At 41.1% G+C, this 25,831-nt stretch overlaps 1 protein-coding gene across 3 annotated transcripts in view; it reads right to left on the bottom strand.

The window, feature by feature from the left end:
• Nucleotides 1-25,831, bottom strand: part of LOC309584626 (ras GTPase-activating protein 1-like) — a 116,386-nt gene that overhangs the window by 68,077 nt on the left and 22,478 nt on the right. For 2 of the 3 annotated variants that reach the window (XM_082300758.1, XM_082300759.1), the window contains exons 4-8: nucleotides 25,239-25,309; nucleotides 17,909-18,026; nucleotides 16,845-16,876; nucleotides 12,434-12,486; nucleotides 11,433-11,583 (exon numbers count right to left, since the gene is read on the bottom strand). In XM_082300758.1, coding sequence (XP_082156884.1) covers nucleotides 11,433-11,583; nucleotides 12,434-12,486; nucleotides 16,845-16,876; nucleotides 17,909-18,026; nucleotides 25,239-25,309 — 425 coding nt within the window. The remainder of the gene's footprint in view (nucleotides 1-11,432; nucleotides 11,584-12,433; nucleotides 12,487-16,844; nucleotides 16,877-17,908; nucleotides 18,027-25,238; nucleotides 25,310-25,831) is intronic. The other variant, XM_082300760.1, reaches the window with a different exon arrangement.

Genomic DNA, 25,831 nt, shown 5'->3' with positions numbered 1-25,831 from the left:
TTGGGGCTCCCAGACCCCATGCATCCATTTGAACTATTTACCTATGAAAGACAAAACATAGCACTGGGAGTGCTGTCGCAGTTCCTCGGGGACCAGAGAAGGGTGGTGGCTTACTTTTCAAAGCAACTAGATAATGTCAGCCAAGGCTGGCCTAGTTGTTTGAGGGCAGTAGCAGCTACTGTTCTCTTGATCCAGGAAGCTTGAAAACTGACATTGGGACAAAGCATTGTCATTTATGTACCACATATGGTGCAGTCAGTACTTGAGCAAAAAGGGGGCCACTGGCAATCTCCTAGCCAGATGTTAAAATACCAGGTAGTCTTGCTGGAGCAAGATGATGTGACACTCAAAATAACTTCTATTGTTAACCCTGCTATGTTCTTATCTGCCCAACAAGTAGAAGGAACCCCCAAGCATGTTTGCTTACAGACTATAGAAGAAGTGTATTCCAGCAGACCTGGCTTAGGAGACAGACCCTTGGAAAGACGTGATTGGGAATTGTTTACTGATGGGAGCAGCTTTGTCCAGAATGGAAAACTACTATCTGGATATGCAGTGACTACACACCATGAGGTAATCGAATCAGGGACACTCCCCTCCACTGTTTCAGCCCAGATAGCAGAACTAATTGCACTCACTCGAGCTTTGGAATTGAGTAAAGGAAAATGAGTTAACATTTGGACTGATTCAAAATATGCCTTTGGAGTAGTACATGCACACAGAGCCATCTGGAAAGAAAGAGGCCTTTTGACATCTCAAGGCACGTCAATCAAAAATGGAAAACAAATCTTGGATTTACTCAAAAGTATCCAGAAACCAACAGAAGTTGCCATCATACATTGCAGAGCACACCAAGCAGGTAAGACCAAACCAGAATTGCAGAATCATTTACCTGATAAGGCTGCCAAAGAGACTGTAGAAAAATGCACGTTAGAAAAAAAAGTCTTATCCTTAATATCCCTGCCAGAGATATCTCTCCCAGTAGAAAAACCAGAGTATAGTGCTAGGGACTGTCAAGTAATTGAATCCTTAGAAGCAAAATTTGATCTGTGAGGCTGGGCAGTTACCCCAACCGGGGAAATAGTAGTCCCTCAACCAATCTTATGTGAAATAGTGGATCGCAAACAAAAAGCCACTCATTGGAGTACTGAACAACTTTTGAAACATTTGCAAAAATCTGTAATTGGGTCTAAAATAGCTCTGATTGTACAATCAAGAATCCAAAAATATATAACTTTTAAAAGAAACAACCCTAACACAGCTAACAAAGTGGTGCTATGTGGTGGCCTGTTAACCCCGTGATTCTGTGATGTTCCCCTTGTTCCCTCCCTAGCCTTGGCCGCTCCCTTGGTTTCTCCCTATTTGTTCTGTACCCCAACCCCGCCCAGGGACCGCCCCTGGGCCCCTGACAAAACCACCCCGCACTCAGACCACGCTGTCTCTCCGCCTCTGAACATCGCAGGGACAAGATGTGATTAAAGCCATCTCAAACCCTCATGAGAGACCCTTCTCTACCTTCTTTACCATCCACTGCGTTGTAACGCTGCTAGCTGCCGGAGCCAGATCGCAGGGCTGTCCAAAATGGACTCCGGGATGCGATTAATCGCATGGCCCTAGGAAATCCTTGCTGAGCTTTCAGGCCGCAGCAGCCTGCTAGACAGAGTCCAGCGGTTACAACAGTGCTAGGAGCCATAAAATCAGGAAATGTTCCAGGTGAATATTGGCAGATTGATTTTACTGAATTCCCCAGAAAAGAGGGATCTAAATACCTCCTAGTTCTGGTGGATACCTTTTCTGGGTGGCCAAAAGCCTTCCCTTGTCGCACCAACCAGGCTAGGGAAGTGATTAAAATACTGTTGAATCAAATAATATCTAGATTTGGGGTACCTTTGGGAATGTCATCAGACAGAGGTTCCTACTTTATTGCAGAAGTGGTACAACAGGTTAGGAAAGCCTTGGGAATAGCTTGGGATCTTCATACTCCTTATAGGCCCCAAGCTAGTAGCAAAATAGAGCTAATTAATTATATAATCAAATTGCAATTGGGTAAAATATGTCAGGAAGCCTCCTTGACATGGGTCCCGGCCTTACATCTTGCTCTACTCTGAATTAGAATTCAACCACAGGGCACCAGCAAAATAAGCCCCTATGAGCTGCTATATGGTCGACCCTACCAAGTACCACACATTCCAGGAAACACACACATAAAAGGAGGGGTCAATTTGAATAATTGCCTCATTTCTCTTAGTAAAATTTTACAGGATTTGCAGCGAGCAGTGGTGATCTCCAGACTGATGGGATTGGACACACCAGCATATGAGTTCCAACCAGGAGATTGGGTCTACTTGTAAGACTGGGGAACTGCTCTGCTCCAGCCAAAGTGGAAGGGACCTTTCCAAGTACTACTGACAACTTTTACTGCATTGAAACTGGATAGAGTAAAATCATGGATACATTATTCCAGAATTAAAAGGGCCAAAGCCCCTCAGGCAATTGAACAGTTGTCTGAGAAAAAACAAGATGTTTAAGTCTTGTTTTGCTATCAAAGTGGTAGAGTGCCTACAGATGTCCAGGAAATCTGGAAACAAACCCAAATTTTACAACTTACAGCTCAAGACAACACCTCCTGGGGATTTGAAGAAATCTAGACCAAACTTACTTCATGGTTACCCAGCTGGACTTGGTTTATAATTGTCACCATAATAATTGCTCTATGTGTTTTAGCTTGTATCATGATTCAATGTTATAGCTGTTGTAATGCCTTACACTATAAAATGAAATATAGATATTAGAGACTAGTTCCCATAAGGACCTTAGTCTCAGGAAAAGGAGGGACTTGATAAGGACAGTGGAACAAAACAGCATTTTACTCTGATAAGGACAGTAGAACAGAACAGTCTTGGAGAAACAGATAAAAGGTGTAACTTATGCAAACAAAAGTCATGGAAAATGCAAGCAGGATGCCAGCTCAGCTCTGCAAGGCTGACAAAGCAGAAGTTATGCAAAACAACAATATTGCACTTACTCAAAAGCAGGGCTTGAGGAACAGCCACCTAAAAAAGGACACCGGACTCTGAAGACAGACCTCAAAGAACCATATAAGGACTTCTGATAAGGGGTGTGACTATGTAAAATAAAGTCAAGGAAGTGGGGATAGCTAATGAATATGTAATCACTGTGTATGATAAAAACTCTGTTTACCCAACGCTCAGTGCGCTCAATTAGAGGAATGATCCTCCGAGTGACCAGCATGCTGCAATAAAGAATGCCTACTTTCTAATACTCAAAACTGTGTTAGAAAGTTTCTATCTGGCCGATTTTGGAATCACTGACATTTCAAATAGTGAAGAATCCAGAAAACAGAATACTACATCATTAAATTATAAGGAAAAAGAATTAACATGTTAAGTCCATATCATTGAGCCTATCAAAACACAGATTAATCTATCAATTAAGATAAAAAAGGCTTCCAACAACTCAAATCCTCATCTAGTCTGAAAACTGTTTCATCTCTCAAAGATAATTTGAAAGTTTGTTCAATGTATAACTGTTGGGTCAATATTTCTTATATTCTACTTTGACATGGAATCAACAGATACACCACCTTGTGCTGCTGCCTCCATTCTAAATTTTTCAAGTTTTTGGAAAACTCTCTCTTAGGAAGGTGAGATTTCAGAAAGAAAACAGAATGAGAGGACAAAGTGGTATGAGATATGTGGTAGGATAGGTATGCCTATCCTACTCCACCTTCTAAAAACAGAAGTGAAATATTACTAAGTGCTACCTTACATTCAAATATCGTTTTACTTCCCAGGTAGTTTGCATATCCAGACATGGGACTGGAAGTTCACAACCTATATAAGCAATACTACATTTCTGCCTATACTCCAAAAGCAAGCACAGGCAGCATTTTCCTCAATCTTCCCAGTAAAGGGGAGAGGCTTTAGAAGAAACAGGTGAACTCAAGACATCAATATCTGACTCCAGGACTGGTGCCTCTACCAGAACATTGCTTTTTATACCCATGGAAAAGTCTGAGACACAAGGTATGCTGAGACCTGACATGATCCATCTGTCCTGATAGGGGAAATGCTTCCTTGTTCATAAACTCACAGGACTGATTGAGAGGGCTTTAAACTAGAATCAGTGTAGGAAGGGGATACCAACAGGAGAGCTGAAGGTAAGACAAGGGTTGTCATTGCATCATCTGAGGGTGGCAATGCTAATGGGAACATTTATGCTGTTCCAGGGAGCACTGAGGGCTTAGGAGCACATCTAAAATGCTTGTGCACCAACATATGCAGTATGAGAAACAAATAGGATGAACTGGAAGTGTTGGTCGGTTCCCAGAGTGATAATATCATAGGTATTCGTGAGACTTGGTGGAATGAGTCCCACAGTTGGACTGCTGGGACGATGGGCTACAGGCTGTTCAGGAGGGATAGGCAGGGCAAGCAAGGTGGAGGAGTTGCATTGTATGTAAGGGAGAGATGTGACTGTACAGTCCTTACAGTTAACAATAATGTGGCTGAGAGACTCTGGGTGAGGATTTGGGGGATGGAAAACAAAGCAGCTGTCAGAGTAGGTGTCTACTATTGATCTCCCAGCCAGGATGATAGCACTGATGAGTTATTTTATAGGCAATTGAGAGAAATCTCTGGATCAGTAGCCCTTGTCCTTATGGGAGTTTTCTACTTCCCTGACATCAACTGGGAATATCATTGCTGTGACAATTAACTCTAGGAAATTCCTAAAGTTTGTAGATAACTTCTTGTCACAGGTACTCAGTGAGCCAACTAGGAAAGATGCTGTCCTAGACTTATTGTTTGCAAATAGAGAAGGACTCATGGGAGATATGATGGTAGGTGGCTGTCATGGCCACAAGTGATCTTGAAATGGTTGAGTTTAAACTTTTCAGTGTAATGAGAAAAAAGGACAGCAGAGTTGCTACCCTGTACTTCAAAAGAGAAAACTTTAAGCTATTCAGGGAGCTACTTAGCAGTGCCCCCTGGGAATCTGCTTTTGAGGGCTTAGGGATCCATGAGTACTGGTCAGTTTTTAAGAACCACCTTCTAGAAGCACAAGAGCAGGGAACTCCAGTGTGTCACAAGTCAAGCAAGTGGGGCAGAAGACCAGCTTGGCTGAACAGGGAACTCCTTGTCAAACTCAGAGGGAAAAAATTGTATGATCTCTGGAATTGAGGTCAAGCTTTACCAAAAGATTACAGAGCCCTTGTTTGGATATGAAGGGAGAAGACATAGAAGGCCAAAGCTCAACTAGTGTGTAAACTCTGTCTGGAGAGCAGCCCTGCAGAAAGGGATCTGGGGGTGCTGGTTGACAGCAGGCTCAATTGGAGCCCTGGCAGCCAAGAGGGCAAACCACATCCTGGGGTGCATCAAACACAGCATAACCAGCCAGGTAAAAGAGGTGACTATCCCTCTGTATTTACCACTGGAGCAGCCTCACCTTGAGCACTGCATGCAGTTCTAGGCCCCACGATTTAAGAAGGATGTGAAGGTCCTTGAATGCATCTAGAGAAGGGCAACCAAGCTGGTGAAAGGGCTGGAATGAATGTCCTATGAGGGGTGGCTGAAGACTCTGGGTTTGTTTAGAGGCAAGGAGGCTGAGGGGTGGCCTCATTGCTCTCTACAGCTTCCTGAGGAGGGGAAGTGGAAGTGGAGAGGGAGGTGCTGATCTCTTCTCCCTGGGATCCAGTGAGAGGACATGTGGGAATGGTTCAAAGTTGTGCCAGGGAAGGTTCCCACTTGACATTAGGAAGCATTTCTTTACCCAGAGTGTGGTCAAACAGTGGAACAGACTTTTCCCAGAGAGGTGGTTGATGTTCCATGCCTGTCTGTGGACAATGCCCTTAGTAATATGCTTTAACTTTTGGTCAGTCCAGGACTAGATAATCGTTGTAGGTCCCTTCCAATTGGAACAAACAAAGAAAAAAATCCAACAAACCCCACTCACCCAAAAAAACCCAAACCCCAAAATCCACTCCAAAACAAAAAACAAAACTAAAAAATCCCACACCCTTGCATAACAAAACCACATCATAAACAAAAACAAACAAAAGAAACCCATCTGTAAAACATGGAAGCTATTCACAGAATAGTTGAGGTTGCAAGGAACCTCCAAGATCACCTAGTTCAAGTCCCCATCTCAAAGAAGGTATAACAGATTGCTTAGAACCTTGTTCAGCCATATTTTGAGTATCTTTAAGGATGGAGACTCTACAAGCTCTTTGGGCAGTCTCTTACAGTATTTGATCACCATCATACTGGCCACCACTACAAAGAATTTTTCTCTCTCTTCTTTGCTCCCTCCCTATCAGGTATTTATACAGAGTGATAAGATTCCCCACCACCACCTTCTCTTCTCAAAGCTGAACAGTCCCAGCACTCTCCACTTGTCCTCAAATGACAGATACTCTAATCCATCATCTTCATGGCCCTTTTCTAGAAGCCTACAACACCTGGACTCAGTATTCTCAAGCAGTCTCCCATTCAGTACTAACTGGGCCCAAAGCTGCTTAGCTTCCAAAATGAAATGAAACAGAGTATGTTCAGGATGGTGTGGCCACAGGCTAGTAAGCATATATTTTCTGTTTGAGATTTCATGATATGCAGTTAGTAAAATCACATCCCCTCCTGTCCCACCATCATGCCCCTTGTCCCCCCCAACTGACTTTGCCAATTTTTACATGCAAAAGTAGATATTCATAGAATCATTCAGGTTGGAAAAGACTTCTAAGATAATCAAGTCCAACCACTAACCCAGCACTGCCAAGTCCACCACTAAACCATGTCCTTAAGTACCACATCTACACAGCTTTTAAATCCCTCCAGGGATGGTGACTCCACCATTGCCCTGGACAGCCTTTTCCAATGCTTGACAACCCTTTTGGTGAAGAAAATTTTCCTAATATCCAATCCAAACCTCCTCTGGCACAACTTGAGGCAATTTCCTCTTTCCCTATTGCTTGTTACTTGGGGGAAGAGACCAACACCCACCTTGCTAAAATCTCCTTTCAAGGAGTTGTAGAGAGCAATAAGGTCTCTCCTGATCCTCCTTTTCTTCGGGATAAACCTCCATTCCCTCAGCCACTCCTCATAAGACTTGTGCTCCAGACCCCTCTACAGCTTCATTGCCCTTCTCTGGACATGCTCCAGCACCTCAATGTGTGTCTTGTAGTGAGGGGCCCAGAACTGAACACAGTATCCAAGGTGTGGCCTCATTAGTGATGAGTACCCCAGTAGTCACCTATCTTGTCCATGGAATAAACATAAAGATCACAAAAGTTACATGCTTTACTGAAGTCCATGGAAAAATACTATTTCAATATCTAGTCAAAATAATTCACTCAATATGTATTTCACATTTCCTATATATTAGGACCTTCAAATAGACAACTAAAAGACTACAGATTGTCTGTTTTGTACAGATGATATAAGAAATAATGAAAGCAAATCTCCATATAAGTGCAAATATTATCTGTTAGTTATACTCATCAATAGAAGTTTTGAGCAATTTATATGCAGAATAGTGGGTAAACATGCAAATGGAGAAGGTTAGTAGAAAAAGTAGTCTTCCTATGCCTCACAGAACAGTAGATGCCCAAGATGTACCCAGGAATTTTTTGCCATGTTCATCCAAAATAACATTGTCTGGCTTTTGGAATATAGTCTGATACATAGCATTGCTTATATTGGTTGCAGACCTTCCAGTCCCATGTCTGGATATTTACATTACCTGGAAAATAAAACAGCAGTCAACTTTTGAGTTGGTTTCTTAACTATTCTTGTCCTGGGTTGCATCCTCATGAGCTGTTGAAACCAGGTGGGGCAGTGTTTCATTGCCTCCTCCCTCCGGACTATCTTCTGCTTAATGAGCCCATCAACGCCTTGCCTCATGACTCATCATCCCATTGTGAGATGCTCCACCCAGAAGGAGGAACCAAGCATTCCATCCTAGATATAATCTGAGATTCTGAACACCACAGACATCCCTTTCCAATGGATTTCCAGAGGACAGGAGCTACATAGCCACCACTGGACCTTCTGAGGAAGAGCAGACCCTTTTCTACAGGATCACCACTTCAGGAGGACTGCACCCACCATTTTATCAGACTGCTACCGCCACCCTGACTAACAGGGTGTCAGGTTGTAGCCTGACTCTGTCAGTTTAAACCAGTGTTTTCTGCCTTTTTTTCTTTTTTTCTTAATTCCCCTATTAAATTGTTATTCTGACTTGGTGCCTCCCACTGGTTTGTTTTCAAACTAGTACAATTCTTCAGGCTGTTACTTTTGTATGGAAAACTTTCTTCTATAATTTATGTGACTATAATTGTAATCAATACTCTGCAAAGAGAAGATGGGCTTTATTTTATCCATTTTTTAATCTCACTTAGAATCACTAAAGCAGCAAGAGAAGAATATTCAAGAGAAACAACACTACTACCAAGGATGATTTTTTAAAGTTCCAGTCTAATACTAGTATCAGATTTAAAGCAGATACCTTCAGAGCATTTAAAGAAATAGCTTATAAAAAAGATCAATGAAAATTGTTTAACACATGCATTTAAAGAAGCAGCACATCTTCAACCTCTAGTTTTTCACCTTGAAGATGAACTCTACATTTTTAGATAAAGAATAAACAGATGTTCTCTCTGCCCCAAGAAATGCTCATAAGTAATTTCATTATCTTGCATAAACTCATACTTCCTATATTTCTGTCCTGAATTTAATGTCATTTGATGCTTTTCATCCACTTCTGTTTCATACAACAATCCACCTTCGTCTTCACATATTTAAAGACTTCCTTCTTCCAGGGTCCATAACAAATAAACCAGTACAAGAATTAAGAAGCCCACAGAAAGCTATTCCTTTTCTTTCTGCTTCTCATTTATTGCCCTCTGTTGCTGCCTGTTCTGAGCTTCCCCTCCCCCTCCCCAAGATGCTTGCCTCTGCCATGTGCTCTGAACTCCTTTGTTCCATGAGCGGGCAAAACAAAATGCAACTCAAACTCTTTAGCAGTGTCTGATTGGCTGGTCACCCCGGGTCCGCCCCCAGTCCTCCCCTTTCCCTTTCTCTGAATAAAAGAGAAGATCAAGGGAGGCCCTGCCTCTCTGGCTTTGCAACTCTTTCTTCGAAAGTCTCTTGTCGTCTGTTTCTTTTTGAAAGCTTCTAACTGTGGGAAATTAGGCGAGTCAAGAGCTATATTTCTCCCTCTTTGCTTCTACTGGTGGTATTTGCTTTGCAGCTGATACAGTTACTGATTTTAGAACTACTAAAATGCTAGATTGCCCGTGCTACCTCTCTAGGTTGCTCGAGGCTTTCTAAGGCATTGAACTACAAGCACTAGCCGGTAAAAGCTGAAAAGATACTTCCCTCAGCCCTCTGCAGTAGATCTAATGTAAAATAATTTGGGCCAGTTACCACCTCCATTTTGCATCATTATCCTGCATGTTTGAACTTCCAAGAAGTCTATCAACTTTCAATAAATATGAATTGGACAGAATTTGAGCCTAAGAGTATATTAGTAATTCTCCAAAACATTCAACTAAAACTAGAAGTCTTTCAAAGCCAAGTAGTTCTCTTTCACTGAGGAAGATCTTTGCAACCTAGGTACCAAAATATTCAAAAAGCCCTCTAAAAGCATATTATCATAACTTAGCGGTGCTTAATCTTTTCATCTTCTTTTCCATCCAATGTCAAGGAAAGAATCTTCTCTAGTGAATCCAGCAGAGGGAAGTAATAACTTATTGCAGTAAGTTTCTGGAGCTATACCATCTAATACTGCAAAGCCATTTGAGACTAATAAGACTTCCACTAATTTGCTAATTAGTTTGAGATCACCTAGGGTGTTTGAAGTCTATCATTCTCCTAATATGCCATGTAACTAGAGAATGGGCAAAAGAGGATTTACCTTCAAAGGCTGACACTGAAGCTACCTTGATTTTCAATGAGGATGTCTGGAGGCCAGACTGATAAACATAGAAGGTACTCAAGCAGTCTGTGTGTGGGATATATATAGGTTAATAAGGTTCCAATTGCTTAGTCTCAAACCACTGTCCATTTGAAACCATATGAAGAAGTCCAGTGAACTTCTTAGTTAGGAGACCTTAACATTTTCTCAGACACACCAGCTGCTGGATTTCTACCCACTCAGAACCCAAGCTGGAATTGAGAGGAATTCTCTATTGGGATGAAGAATGCCCTGGTTCTAGGTGAACAAGTCCAGAAAATTTCTGATCATGTGACAGGCAATGGCCTCAATTAAGAGAGAAAGGTGAGTTTTCACTATCTGCACTTCTGACCAAAATATTCAGATATTTTAAGGTGATTGATTTAATGGCTTTTCAACAATGAAGGCAATTTTCCCCTTTGTTGTCAATACCCATTTCTATTGTTTATACCTGTCTTGGGGTGACTTTATGATGTGTATCCCATATTGCTGCCCTATGCCCAGAAATTAATTCTTGTGCCTTTCTATGCCTCTAAACTGAGCCTGGGAGGGGGAAGGAAAAACTGAGCAAAACTTTCTCAAAGCAGTTTGCAGCTTGTTCAAGGTCGCACAGAGATAGCAACTTTTTTCTCCAGCTGCGGCAGGGGAGGGAGGAAGCACCCGGCTTGCTGCTCCCGGGTCAGTTTTTGGCCAGTGGTTCAGCTTCTTTTTCTCCGGAGAGAGACTGAGAGTTGAATTTTTTTTCCTTCCCTGGAATTTCAGATTTTCTCCCTTTTCTACTGGACTGCGTCAAAATCAGAACACATCGGGAGGACTTTCCATTGAGCACAGAGGGCCTGTCCCTGGGCCAAGCCCCAGCTCCGAGGAGACCAAAAGGAGGACTCTAACACTTTCCCAGGTTTTTTCTCCACAGCGAGAGATTTTATTTAGCATTATTTTCCTTTTCCCATGTGTTTGTTAAACAAATAGTTTTTATCTCTTTCACTTTCCTTTGAGGAAAATTTATTTTCCCCGAACCTGGTGGGGGAGGGGTGGTGACCTGCCTTCTCTCAGAGGATATATTTCTAAATTTGGCCAAACCAGCACAATACCTTAAAATCCCTACTGAATGTCTCCAATAAAACTAACATTTTAATTTTCCCCTTTCATACATAGAACTCCCTATTATAAATAGTAGTTTCCAAGACAACACCGCATTCTCCTAATTACATGTCATAATCCAATTTATAGGGTAAAGAAAATAATTTACAGGAGAAAAATACTTCAAAAGAAACAAGTTACACCTAAGCTTTTGAAGGTTTTCAGAATGTACTTATTTACAACTAACTACTAAGCAAGTTAGTTAAAACATAGTATATCCTTAAGAAACACTGAAACTTTATGATCATCTCAGTAAGTTATCAGCAATATGTTATACAAGTTCTTTACAGAAGTGTAAAATACACACAACTATTAAAACTTACCTATTATAATATCTGCCTCCCATCATAAACTGATTGCTTGATGTTGGACATATTTTAAAACGCTGAATATTTTCACTGGTCCGAAAATAAAGTGAGTAATCACCAGGTGTATTATCTGAAGGCCTCACAAGAAAACTGCACACCTGACCAACTGAAAAGATATAATAATACAGCATTATTAACTGTTACTTAGTGTCACTTATGAGCCCTTATCAAAGCTCTTTCTGTACAAATTAGCAAGAATTGCACATTTAAAGGAGAAAGTCTGATCTAAGTTCCAACAGTGATCCCCATTCTTCCCCCAAATAGGATGAAATAGTACTAAACTGCCAAAGTTAATGTCAAATTATTTGGCTGTAGGTGACAACTTATCCCAAACTTTTGTCACCTCTTTACAAGAGCATATGGTGTGCATATGAGTTTTGACAATATTTTCAAAAAACCTAAAGAATTTTGTTCTCATATTTAAGGTATGTTATTTGACAGTATGAGTCTGAAATCTTGATGTTTTCATTTTAAAAATTATTTCCTCTATGAGGAGACTAAAGTTTAATACATTCTCCCATAAGTATATAACAGCATCAAGCCTTCCAGAGTTCAAGAAGTGTTTGGACAACACTCTCAGGCACACGGTGATTCTTGGGGGATGGTTCTGTGCAGGGCCAGGAGTTGGACTCAATGATCCTTGTGGGTCCCTGCCAACCCAGAATATTCTGTGATTCTGTGAACAGCATTTTCTCCTCAGCATTTTAATGAAGCCCAAGATATATTTATGTATATTACAATTTTTTTAATTAGCTGTTTCAATCAGAATTCTGAAACTAACTTTACTTGAGAACATAAAAAACCCCCTCAATGCTCAGCCATGAGGTTTTTTCCAATGTAGTAGCAACCACAGATCTGATGCTCATATGTTCACAGAAAAAAAACCTGGTTTTCCTGCAGTCTCAAAGGATTGTCTCATTCCCCTACCACTGTATTTCCATCTGAAATAAAAGTACCTGTCATCAGTAAATTGTAAGCTTCTTGTTTGGAGATCTTCCCATGGAACCATCTTAAAGAGAAAAATTAGAAAGCAAGACTATCAGCTCTCTTTTTTAGGAGTTGTGACATCTAAGGCTCAGACATCTATGAATTCATCTTTGTTTAAAAAATCTAGTAAATATAGGTTATATAAGCAACTGTTATGTTATTCAGCAATTCTGCTTTTCTACCAACAGAATGAAAAATATCTACATCTATATAAACTTATTTGAGTACAGGTGTCCAATGCAAAGTAGATGTTCAAATCCAAGTGTGTTTAGAGATTAAAGGCATTGTTTAAATGCTAGATAATGACAGGCATATTTGAAGCCAGTCTCAGATAGCAATTTATTTGAAGCATGAAATACAAAGCCCCAGGACATTAATGAGAGTTAAATACTATACAGAATAACTAAAATTGAATTTTGCTAGAAGCTGAGGAAATAAACTCCAGCTTTATTAACTACTGAATAAGAATCACTTTAGTTTCACACCTTGCATCTCCCAGAATCCTTCATCAGAGCATCATCCTAAAAAAATACAGCAATCTATCCAGTCTTAACCTGATACCTATGATTATAGGAAACAGCTTGATGTTGCATAGCTATTCGGTTTACATGTGATATGCCACATGCTACATCTTAAGAGCGCATCCTGTCTTTTAAAGGAAATCTATAAATAAGGCCTTTCATTGCAGAGTGTATATGCACATGCACGCGTGTTTAAGTGTGTCCTTAGTAACAAAGGGGTCCAGGAAGGCTAGACATACTTTAAGATGGAAATAGTAAAGGTGCAAGAGCAGGCTGTCCCTGTGTGCCTAAAGACAACCTGTCGGGGAAGAAAACTGGCCTGGTTGAACAGGGAGCTTTCACAGGAACTCAGGGGAAATAAAAGTGAGTTTATGACCTTTGGAAGAAGGGGCAGGCAACTCAGGAAGAGTACAAGGATGTTGTTAGGTCATGCAGAGAGGGAATTAGAAAGGCAAAAGCCCAGTTGGAATTCAATCTGGCTACTGTCATAAAAGAAAATAAAAAGTATTTTTACAAATGCATTAACAACAAAAGGAGGGCCAAGGAAAATCTCCATCCTTTATTGGATGAAGGGGGAGGATGGGATGGACACATTGCCCTCAAGGATGAGGAAAAGGCTGAGGTACTTAATACCTTCTTTGCCTCAGTCCTTAACAAAGACCAGTTATCCTCAGGGTACCCAGCCCCCTGAGCTGGTAGACAGGGACAGGGAGCAGAATAGATCCCCTGCAATCCAGAAGGAAGCAGTTAGTGACCTGCTGAGCCACTTAGATACTCACAAGTCTATGGGGCCTGATGGGATTCACCTGAGGGTACTGAGGGAGCTGGTGGAAGAGCTTCCTAAGCTGCCCTCCATTATTTATCATCAGTCCTGGTGAACCACAGAGGTCCCAGATGACTGGAGGTTGGCCAATGTGATGACCATCTACAAGAGGATCCAGGGAACTACAGGCCTGTCAGCCTGACCAACAGATCATCTTGAGTGCCGTCACACAGCACATGCAGAAAAAACAGGTGATCAGGCCTAGCCAACATGGGTTTAGGAAAGGCAGGTCCTGCTTGACCAATGTGATCTGCTTTTCTGACCAGGTGACCTGCCTAGTGGATGAGGGAAAGGCTGTGGATGTTGTCTACCTGGACTTCAGCAAAGCCTTTGATACTGTCTCTCACAGCATTCTCCTGGAGAAGCTGAAGCCCATGGCTTGGACAGGTGCACTCTTTGATGGGTAAAAAACTGGCTGGATGGCCGGGCCCAGAGAGTGATGGTGAATGGTGCTACAGCAAGTTTGTATCTGGTCACTAGTGGTGTTATCCAAGGCTCAGTGTTGGGGCCAGTCCTGTTTAATATCTTTATTGATAATCTGGATGTGAGGATAAAGTGCACCCTCAGTAAGTTTGCAGATGACACCAAGTTGGGCGGGAGTGTTGATCTGCTGGAGGGTAGGAAAGCTCTGCAGAGGGATCTGAACATGCTGGATCAATGGGCCAAGACCAACAATATGAGGTTCAACAATGCCAAGTGCCAGGTCCTGCACTTGGGTCAAAACAACTCCATGCAGCGCTACAGCCTGGGTTGACATCTAGCTGAACATGAGCCAGCGTGTGCCCAGGTGGCCAAGAAGGCCAATGACATCCTGGCCTGTATCAAGAATAGTGTAGCCAGCAAGATTAGGGTAGTGATTTGCCTCCCTGTACTCACCACTGGTGAAGCCACACCTCAAATACTGTGTTTAGTTCTGGGCCCCTCACTGCAAGAAGGACATTGATGTGCTGGAGTGTGTCTAGAGAAGAGCAACAAAGCTGGTGAAGGGTCTAGAGAGTAAATCCTCTGAGGAATGGCTGAGGGTACTGGGGTTGTTTAGCCTGGAGAAGAGGAGGCTCAGGAGAGACCTTACCACTCTCTACAACTACCAGAAAGGAGGTTGCAGCCAGATGGGGGTCAGCCTCTTCTACCAGGTAACTAGTGACAGGACAAGAGGACATAGCCTCAAGCTGTGCCAGGGGAGGTTCAGGTTGGACATCAGGAGGAATTTCTTCACAGAAAGGGTTGTTATACATTGGAATGGGCTGCCCAGGGAGGTGGTGGAGTTACCCTCCCTGGAGGTGTTCAAGAAAGACTGGATGTGGCACTTAGTGCTCTGGTCTAGTTGACAAGATGGTGATCAGTCAAAGGCTGGATTCAATCTCAGAGGTCTTTTCCAACTCAAATGATTCTGTGAAATAGCCCAAAATGGGACCAAACTAGGGCCTTAAAGGGAAAGTTGCACCAGGGGAGGTTTAGATTAGGTATTAGGAAAAATTTCTTTATGGAAAGAGTGGTCAGGCATTGGAACAGGCTGCCCAAGGAAGTGGAGGAGTCACCATCCCTGGAAGTGTTCAAAAAATGTATGGATATGGCACTTGAGGACATGGTTTAGTGGTGAATATGGTGGTGGTGCTGGGTTGATGGTTGGACTTGATGATCTTAGAGGTCTTTTCCAACCTTAATGATTCTGTGATTTTGTGTAAAAGAAAGCCTCTTATACATCAAAAAAGAGCTCTAGTTCTAACTTACTTTCTATATTACCTTTACAGGAAAATCCCTGTCTATTGGAATATTTACAGAAATCCCCGCCTCCCCTGGAATCTTCTGAGCAGCATGAGTAACTGAATTGAGTATCAAAGCTTTAAGATTCCACTACAAACTACTTTGTTAAAAAAAAAAAAAATCCTGTATTTGAAGGCATCCCTATTACTGTTATGCTGCTATACCAAACTGACTAGCACTGTTGCCTTTGTAAAATCATGGCTCAGGCCTGTTACTTTGGCTAAGTAGAAAAGGACTGTGGGAAAGAGACAGCTGAATTAGGGGTAGAAAAACATGCTGCGTGACCATCACGTGCTCACATCGTGGTGTATGGTGGTTGGTTGAATTATGTTTGTTATGCTTTAAAACTATGTAAACTGATAACCGGCTAACTGCTTAAAAAGGCCAGATTTTTGCAATAAAGGGCTCTCCTTTGCACCTGCCTGGGGACTCTGCATTGCTTCTTATCGCAACATAGCACAACACTGAAAACCTGTAAACTGAAGCCACATATCAATCATTTTCTTTCCCCTATTAGGAACAAAAACAAACCACCAAGAAAACACCACCAGAAGAAATGCCTTCTTCTAACATCAGTCCTTTGGAGACTGCAAACTGGGCAAAAAATACAGAAAGCAGAAGCTGCAATTATTGCAAGCAAATAGAGGACAGATGAAGTTATCCAGATACTAGAAATTTTCTGTAACTTTCATTTGCTGCTCATCTTTACAACTGAAAATAATATAACAATCAAGTTTCCTGTATCAATTCACTGTTCATTGTAAATTGTATTTTTTTTTTATTATTATTTAACAAGTTGGAATTCACTGCAAACAGATTACTCTAGTGTCTCCTGTTTTTCATTTAAAGTGCTAGCACGAGGCTAATATCAAGTGTTACTATTACACTATCATTCCTCTAAATGATACTTTGATCCCTCTCCCGCACTTAGAGTTGAGCAGACCTGAAAAAAGGTTACCTCTAAGCTAAACTGTATGTGTATAAAAAAATTCCCATAAATCAGAAAACACCACATCCTCCATTGTATATATTCTAGGTAAAGTGATCACAGAGACTCATTCAAGATTTTCACTGCAAAACCCATTAACATTAGGCATAACTAATACAAGACTTCGTGTCAATGACCTATGCAACTTCAACAGCTAGAATAGAAGAAAAGTCTTAAGATTAAAAATCAAGTACATACAACTTTGGTTCACCTTCCCAATTTCATAACTAAAGTTTACAAACAGTTGTTTTATTATTTGTTTTTAATAAAAAAAAAATCCTTACATTTTGCCTTCATGTGGATCTTCTTCTCTTCCCTAATAGGAGAATTAACATATTAAGTGCATGACAACAGTATGCTTGAGTTTAGAAAAGTAAACTTCATCGGTTAAGACCTTCTGTAGAAATAAACAACACTAAGAAGTCCAAGACATTTTTGAACTAGATGGCTTATTGCACAGTTCATGTAAAGAGGTTTTCAACTTCATTCACTGGAATTCAGTGGAAATTCAGCCATAACATGTTATTTCAAAAGATTGTTTCTGTCACTCTTCAAGTCCTTCTTTACATGTGGTAACTTAAATCTCAGCTTTCGTGAACTTCAGCCACTAATGTAGAAATTTATACTTAGATACTCTAACACTACCATTTCAATTTAGCCATTCACATCCTGATATAGATGTGAGAAGAGGTGAAGCAAACTCTACTAATAGCAATATATGTATGCTGCAAAGCAAACATCATCAAGACTCCAAAGCAGTGGTGAACTTCTTTGAAAAAAAAGCATGTGGGAAGGTGGGGTGGGTGTTTTTGTCCATTAAATCATCTCTTGTCCTGTAGTAAATCAATTATCTTTGTCACCTGATTAGCTTCCTGACTTGCATAAGCCCTTCTAGGTATAATTAACTCATCAATATTTTGATATCCACACTTGGCCCTTAAAAAAAATGAAAACAAAGACATACGGCAAAATTTGAGTCTATACATTTATGAATATTTCATAGCAAACAAACAAACAAAAAGAATGTAACTGAATGACTAGCAAGTTATTTATCAGGACTGGTGAGTTTAGGGAACTGCTTAATAAGTTCACAGTATCATTCATTTGCACATGAGCTTTTTTGGATAACGAGAAGAGGTACTTTGGATATTAAATTAGACTTAATGGTTTGTTAAACTACTTGTAAACTGGCAGATTCAAATACTGCAGGAAGGTTTAGAAAGTACATAAAGTCAGGCAGCTAAATGACAGTAGTTTGGTTTAATTTCAATGTTAACTTCCACACAACTAACAAAAAATAAAAATCAAATCTCAGTTCCGCAACAGATTTGAATGTAAAATTACTTACCACTTCTTCTACCAGGTCTTCTACTATAAGACCTTGTTCATCTGTCCGTAGGTTTGTAACCCACATCCAGCCATCTTCCAATTCATTATGCACAATAAACATATCTCCTTTAAGGAAACTGAAGAGAGTTACAGTAAGACGTATGTTAAAAGTACAATCATAATACAAAGTTTAATGAACACAGTGAATTCTTGAGCATAGTTTCAGAAAAACATTTTAGAAAATCTGACCATGAAAGATACATTTATTGGTATCCCAAGCACACCGTGTGCATTTTTCACGTAGTTTAAGTAGGTATGAATATCACATGAATGTTTATCTTTCTTTATTTTACATTCAGAATCTAATAGATAAAGTACGCTAGGGACACATAAAACAAAAAACACCACAACAACATTAGAAGATAGTAACATTCTTTTATCAAGAGGGACCAAATACTAAACACAAGTAAAAACAATCAAAGATTTCCTTAATAGTCTAAAAAAAATAATATTTCTATCAAAACCGAATTTTGTATAATAAAGCCTATGGAATATCTACTATTTAAGTATTTGGATATGAAGATAAGTGCTAAAAAGAAGATACAGAACAGTTCCTCGAGAAGACATGCAAATAACTACAAATAAGAGTATAAATACAAAGCATTAAAACATTCAAAGGAGTTTCATTGCTGGAAGGTTAGTATAAGTTATTCCTTAAAGTGTAATCTCAAACTCAGGTATACTAGTTTTCACTAGAATAGAGTTAAATTTCTTCATAGTAGCTCCTATGGGGGGGCAGACAGTGTGCTTGGGGACTGGCTGGTATGCAATTGTTTTCATTTGCGTAACTTGTTTTTCTTGGGTTTTATTTCACTCTCTCTTTGTCAGTTGGTGAGTGGGCGTTTTTCAATTTTTTAAAATTTATTTTTAATGATTAAAACTGTCTTTATCTCAACCCATGGATGTCTCATTTTTACCCTTCTAATTCTTCCCCCATCCCACCAGGAGGGAGGGAGCAAGAGGCTGTGTGATGCTTAGCTGCCATCTGGAGTTAAACCACAACAGTCCTTTTTGGTACCCAACAGGGTCCTCAAAGGATTTGAGATAAGAGATTTTACCAGAAGGTATTAGAAGGAACTTATATCTGTTAACAGTTGCTGGTCCCAATATTGATCTACCTTCTAAACATTAGTTTATCTGATCTGTGCCATGCTCCCTTTTTTACTGTACATGTTAAAGACTGGTTTTGCCTTTTGCAGTTTTTTGTGCTCTGTAGCACTTAATGGTGTTTTGTCTGGGATATTTATTACTAAAACACTAGCCTTGAGCTTAATCTGCTATTTGGGCTCTGTACTGATTCCATTACTGTACTTCAGGAACTGTCTCATGGAGACAAATAACAATTACACTTCCTCCAAGAGGATTTTCATGGAGGAAATGGAGAATGGCACCTTCACCACCTTCTTATGTGATGTTTTCTCCCTTGTTATAACAACTCTTCAGTATCTTAAACATTCTTGGGTAATGAAAATACTCCTTTTGGTATTTCGTTGTGGGGTATGCCCAGCCCCTGCCCTAGAAAGAGACCTGCTGAGGTAAAGAGATTGCATAACCTCCCAGCAGAATCCCCTTGGAAAAGGCAGCACTTTTCGGTGAGGGTGAGAGAAAACAAGAACCATGATCCTCTGAGAGACCCTATGTAGATTCTTTGTAACCCATTGGCTTCTACCCTCTCACACCCACCCTTGTATCCCTATAAGATCTACCCTTCTCCCCCTTTGAGTTCAGAGAGCTTGTCCCTGGCCTCCCCTTTGCAGGGTGCGGACTAATAAAGCTGCCTCATGCGGAACTGCTAAACGAGCCTCTCGTCTCTCTCCTCCTGGTCCAGCCTGGGGTTTGCCTTGCAGAATAAGAGCTGAAGTCACTCTCACTGAAATCACTGAAGAGATGACAGCCTGCTGAGACAGGCACCTTTCTACAAAGGCACCCCAGCAGCTGAGGGAACGCCGTAGCCCTCTGGAAGACTGTCCCTTGTGGGACACTCTCTCTGGGTCAGTCACGGGTTCCTGAGTCTGCACCACAGACCCCAACCCGGCCACGATATTTCTTAGAATATTGTTTTGGCTTTTTCCAAGGTTAACAAGCAATTTAGGAATATCACCCAGACCCCACAGCAGTGTGGTTATGGGTGGCAAGGTGTCTTGGTTTAAGACAATTTAAGAGATGGACACTCTAAAATGACTTACCTCCCCTTATAGTTTTAAGCAATCCCTTTCCACCAATAAGGAGAAATGAATATGAGTAGATATAAGTGAAAAAAATAACAGTTTACTAAAAAAAACCAAAATAGCAACAGGCAAAAAATAACAGTAATAGGCACTAGTTACAAAGCTGCTGAAATCTCACGCATACCCCAGGAACAAAGAGAAACTCAAAATGGGAGAGTAACCCCTTTCCCAAGATGGCGCCCTCCGCAAGCAACCATGTGTGAGGAGGCAAAGGGAAAAGATGGCGGACAAACCCTGCTTGGCTCAACCTTCCCCCTGGAAAACAAAGTGGGAAGCTAGGAGCTTACAAAGCAGCTCTAGTGGCAGATGGGAATTGCTGGCGTGTGTGAGGTCAGTGCTGCCGCTTGCTGCCACCTCCTGCTACCCCACTGGACTGTGCCGGTGTTGGTGCTGCTGTCTTGGGTCCCTGTTTCGATGGGGAGGAGGAGAAGAAAATGGACTCTCAAGCACGGATGAGCAGTGGCCCAAACCCAGCCTGGCTCCAGCTTCATGCTGCCAATAGGTGTTGCAAATTTCACTCTGAAACAGTTTTTGACTGTGAAATGCAGCTTCTCAGATTGCTACTGTTGAGAGTAGAGCCAAAAGGCAAGAGGGAGCTCTGCTTGGGCAACTCTGACTTTTTAAAATGGCCCTGGCAACCTCCTGTAATGGTTTGGTCCAAAATACTCATTACTGTTTACCTTCTGTGAGATAAGAATTAGGAGAAAAGCAAAGCAGGCACCAAACTTGAAAGAATATAAAGAAGTTTATTAATAGACCTAAAATAAGGAAAAAGAAAAGAAAAAAAAATAAAATCATGCCACACCTTCAGAACTCTTCTCCTTCCCCCCCTTTCTCCCTTCTCCCACTGACAACGTAAAAAGACAACCCTTGAGATGTTCAGTCTGTTTACCACTTCCGTAATAGCCTTGTTCAGTTCATTTAGGAAGAGGAGTCTCTCTTGCCCATGCTATGGAGAAATTATCACAACGAGACAGCTGCCCGGATTGGTTTTCTGCTCGCATCATGTGAGAGTCCCCCTCCCACGACTTGCAGCTTTTCCCACAACTGCTTTCGAGGGTCCACTCTTGAAGTTTCTTGGGGTACAATTTTAAGGTTGAGCCGTTCAGAAACAAAAGTTCTCTTCACCCATCTCTGGGAGCATTTCATCTCTAAGAACAGAGGCCCTTCTCCTTCCCTGGGAGCAAAGGGTCCTCCTCATCTTCATCTCTAGGACTATCTCTGGGAGCATCTCTAGGAACTGAGGTTTTCTCCTTTCCATTAGGAGCAAAAGTCCTCATCGCTTCCATCTCTCCCTGTTCAAATTTCTCATCAAATTACATCTGCGTCAGCATCTGCCTATCTCAGCGCAGGTGCTTTTGCTCACAAGTACAAGTTGAATGCTCCACCCCCCCATGCCTTCATGAAATTACAATGGGTACTCTGATACATCATAGCTTTACAACAGAATTTCAGCTTTAAGCATCTCCTCTTTCTTCTCCCTCAGGTTTTCAGCTCTTCATAGCACTAAAAGGGTTAATCTCACCTAGGCCTTGCAGCTGGAATGTAGCTTATCGCTGTTGGTCACATGATCTTTACCGGACAGCAGGGCAACTTCAGCTGAATCTTGGCCGCACTGGAGAGGGGGAGCCGGGCCGCTCCATCTGCACATAGCAGGGCTGTGGGGGGGCCGCGGGTGGAACATGGCTGCACGGCTCCAGGATGGCTATGCCCCGGCCCGGCCTGGCCCAAGCAGGGCCTGGGCTGGGCCTACCGGGCCCCCATACAGGGCACCGCAGCTACCTGTCCCAGTGCCGGAAACGAGACAGAGCTCTGCCCAGGGTTTGTCTATTCTTAAGTGTGAATCACAGAGGCAGCCAAAATTCTAAGTGGCTTAAAAAATTGTCCATATTCAAACTAGCCAGCCAATAGGTTCTGTCAGGTCACAGAGGAAGCTGTAAGCACCTCTTTGCAAGAAAATCACTTCCAGGACTATGCCAGCTAACCCATGACACCCCCTGACCTCTAGATTCTCTTTCTGGCTGTGCCACCAGGCCTTAAAGAGACAGTAACAATTTTTGGGCACAGATAGATATGGAAAACAATAACATTTTGGGTTACCCAGGACACAAGGCATGTAGGAAAATATGGGCAGGTATCTAGAAAGGTTGTCACCTCCAGTGGTCTGGGATTTCACTCCCAGATCCTGGTGAAGTGATAGAATGTTTGGAAAAAGATATTCCAAAGATGCACAACTTATCACACTCTTATTGGGGCCTGGCCTGCACCAACCAACACTGCTTAGAACTGTTCAGCACCCTCAAGGAGAGGGTCTTCTGGATCTGAAAACATACCAATAGACACTGTGGCTAAATCAGAGACCCGGCCTTCAACTATATCAGTCACCTCTATAATTAAAAAGAAACAATGAAAGCGGAAGTCAACTCATTCGGTAAGGAATGAAGAAGCGTCTCCTAAGGGAGCAGCAGAGCAGTCCCAAGAACAGGAGGGGAAAGAATGAAATCATAAATGAGACAGAAACCATACAATCCCTATGTGGATACAAAAATACAGCTAGCAAGAATTTCGCTTGCTTCTTTCCAGTGCTGTGAGATACTTTTCTCTCTCACGGAAGATAGTAGCAGAGTTCTATAAACTATGAACACCTGCGACCTTGCAGAGCTTTGTTTATGGTACAGTAGAAAAATATTTTGACAATGGATGTTTTAGGATTTTAGCCAATCACCCCAAGGGGTGGCTGATCCTTTGTCCAATTAGACTGTGAAGAAAAAAGTCTATAAAAGAGTTTGCAAAATAATTAAATAAATCAATCTTGCTGCACAATTCCTGCCTGTTGGATCTCTCTTCTCCTCCCTACCACTGCGGTATACCATAATATCCCCATCCCTAAGCAAGCAGCGAGGTATGTGAAGCCATCAACCAGGTGAACAAATTGTCAGCTAGTTATTCTGATGCTGGGATATTGGAGCCAAACAGCAGGAATTAGAGGGTAAGGAAACCTAGCAGCTGGGATCCCTTGTTAGGAATAAGGTCACTGACAAAGGGATTGTAAAAAGGGCAGGAATCTTCAGTCTTTGGAGGCAGCTTCCATCGAGTGTGAAGGACAGATATCCCTTCAAGGAAGGACCTGCAAATTCCCAAAGCAAGGTGACCACCACTGGGGGAGTTATCCAGTATCTGAGGGAATTAACTGTGGTAGAGGTATATGACAACCAGGTATCCAACGAGCCATGTGAAATCCCATGCACATGGCCCGTGGTGAAAGTTTGTATGAAGAGCACCAACATTGTACACCAACAACCTGGTGGTAATGAGCTGGAGAGACACAAAAGCAACAACTGTGGTTGGATTGGCCAGCCAACTTGAGAATTCAGAGAATCTCACTTCTTCCCTGCATCTTGGCTGTGGAGAAACTGTTCCAACAATTGTCCCAGCAATTAAAGAAGGATAAGTTTTCCTCACCCATAGTGACCAACATCTTGGCTATTAAGAGTCAACCATTTTGTGTTCGGGGAGAGGTTTACCAGTGACACACACCACATGCCACCCTGTGGTTCTATCTGCCATGACCAGCGGGCAGGCATAAGGAAGTGGGATGGTGAACCTACCTGGAGACTAGAAGCTCAAGTACAAGAAGTGCAAGAACAAACTGCAGCGAAAAGGCATCCATCCAGGAAAATTACTGCCCCAGTGTCTGTTGGTGCTTAGTTGCTGGCCAGGGTTAAACCACAACATCAGGTCATATGAAAACCTTTCACTGGAGCACAGGAGGACTTCTCAATCAAGTCAAATGATGTATCAAGGATACAGGCAATAGCTACACAGTACTGAAGTTCATCAACTACCAAAGTTAGATAGAAATTTTCTACTGAACATCTCTTGAGAGGGTGTGATGGATACATCCACTCTGAGTGAACAATATTAATTACCATTTAATAATTGTTTAATCATTAATAAAACCCTTTTAGTTAACCCCACAATGATGACTTCTCTTAATTCATCTGCGACAGAGAGTAACAAAAAAATGCATTAACTTGAGCACAAAGTAAAAAAACAAGAATAAAAAAAGTCTAGTGAAAATACTTAGAATGAATTCAGCTACTAATGAACCTAAATCTTAACAATGTATAATAGACAGCAAGGCCATCCTATATCAGTTCTATTACAAAGAAGTTCACACATTATTGTTTGAAATACTTCAAGCTTTCTAAACACTAATTATGACATTAAAACTAAGTCAAGATTCCCTGAAATACATAACATCTTCAAGAGTACAAGAGTATAATACATTAATTTGACCTAAAACAGTGTACTTTGTGCCAGTTTTGTTATGAACAGACTATTTTACCATGCAGATCTCAGAAACCTAGCCAGACACATAGACCTTTACAATTTCCTGTAATTCTTGTTACCATAGCAGAATAATGAAATACTTTTTCCTCTTAAGTTGGTATGCATAAGAATAAAAAGAAGCCCTACTTTCAATATACAATTAGGGAGTTCCCTCCTGTCTTACTACCTTGTTGCATGCTTAGAAGAAGGTCTTCTCAAAGATGAATATCCTCAAAATGTTTTTTATAGCGATCAGAATGGACTGGATAAATTTTCACCCCAATGAGGATATAAAGCTGTCATATATTTTTCTCTATAATCTTAGGTGAATAGTCCTATCAAGAACCTTATTCCCAATTACACCAGCATGTTCTATCAACTTGTGAAACCAAGACAGTCTCATCAGAAATTACTACAAACATCTTTCAAATCTGGATTTTCTTTTTTCATCTGGAAGAAAACTGATATCTCAGGAAAGCAGTATTAATTCCAAGCAACTAGTATATGTTCTTCCATTAGATATAGGACTGTTGGTTTTGCATCCTTTCCACATAACATATATAGTGGAAGAAAAAAAAAAAAGGCAGGCATCATACCTTTAACCTCCCAGAGCGCTAAGTATAAGATGCAATTGGAAAGTATTTGCATAGTGAACATATACCTAAGTCATTAGGTTTTATAAATACTCCAAGAATGTCACATGTGCTTCTACCTATTATTAAAACATACCTTATTTCATCAGTTTCTGGCACTTTGGTGTAAGGTAGAATTGCTCGAACTCTCCTTCTATCCTCCACAGGCTACAATTTTAGAGAAGAGTTCAAAGATATTAATTTTCCCTTTCATTCTAGTGTAACTTCCTCTCCCCAACATTATGCTATTCTGAGGCAAAAGACTGGTAATAGTAATTTGTATCCCTTTGCTAGTTTTAAGTTTTTAAAGGGTCAAAAATAGTAAGAGCTGGAAATGCTCAATTCCTAAAGTTATCTACAAAAGCCTTCATTTTGCTTCTAGCCCTGTAACATTATCAGTCATGTTATCTCCAAAAATCAAATTACCAACAATGTAATTCCCATGAAAGAGCACTTTACAACTTACTTCCTCTTAATGGAAATTTGTGAAAATTTAATATTCAGAAACAACTTTATTCGGGGGGGGCATTACTCATACTGATAATTACTGAGTCACTTGAAAGAAACAGCTTTCAGGAGCTTTGGTTATTTCAAGGATGTGTATTTCAAAATCTTTGCTACAAAACAGTAATATTATTTTGATATACTTTATTAAGTCTGTGTAAAACCCTACATTATTATGGTGCTCTT

Source organism: Coloeus monedula (genome assembly GCF_965178545.1).
Source record: "Coloeus monedula genome assembly, chromosome: W".
NCBI classification, from domain to species: Eukaryota; Metazoa; Chordata; class Aves; order Passeriformes; family Corvidae; genus Coloeus; species Coloeus monedula.
This window is presented reverse-complemented; position numbering and strand designations above follow the sequence as displayed.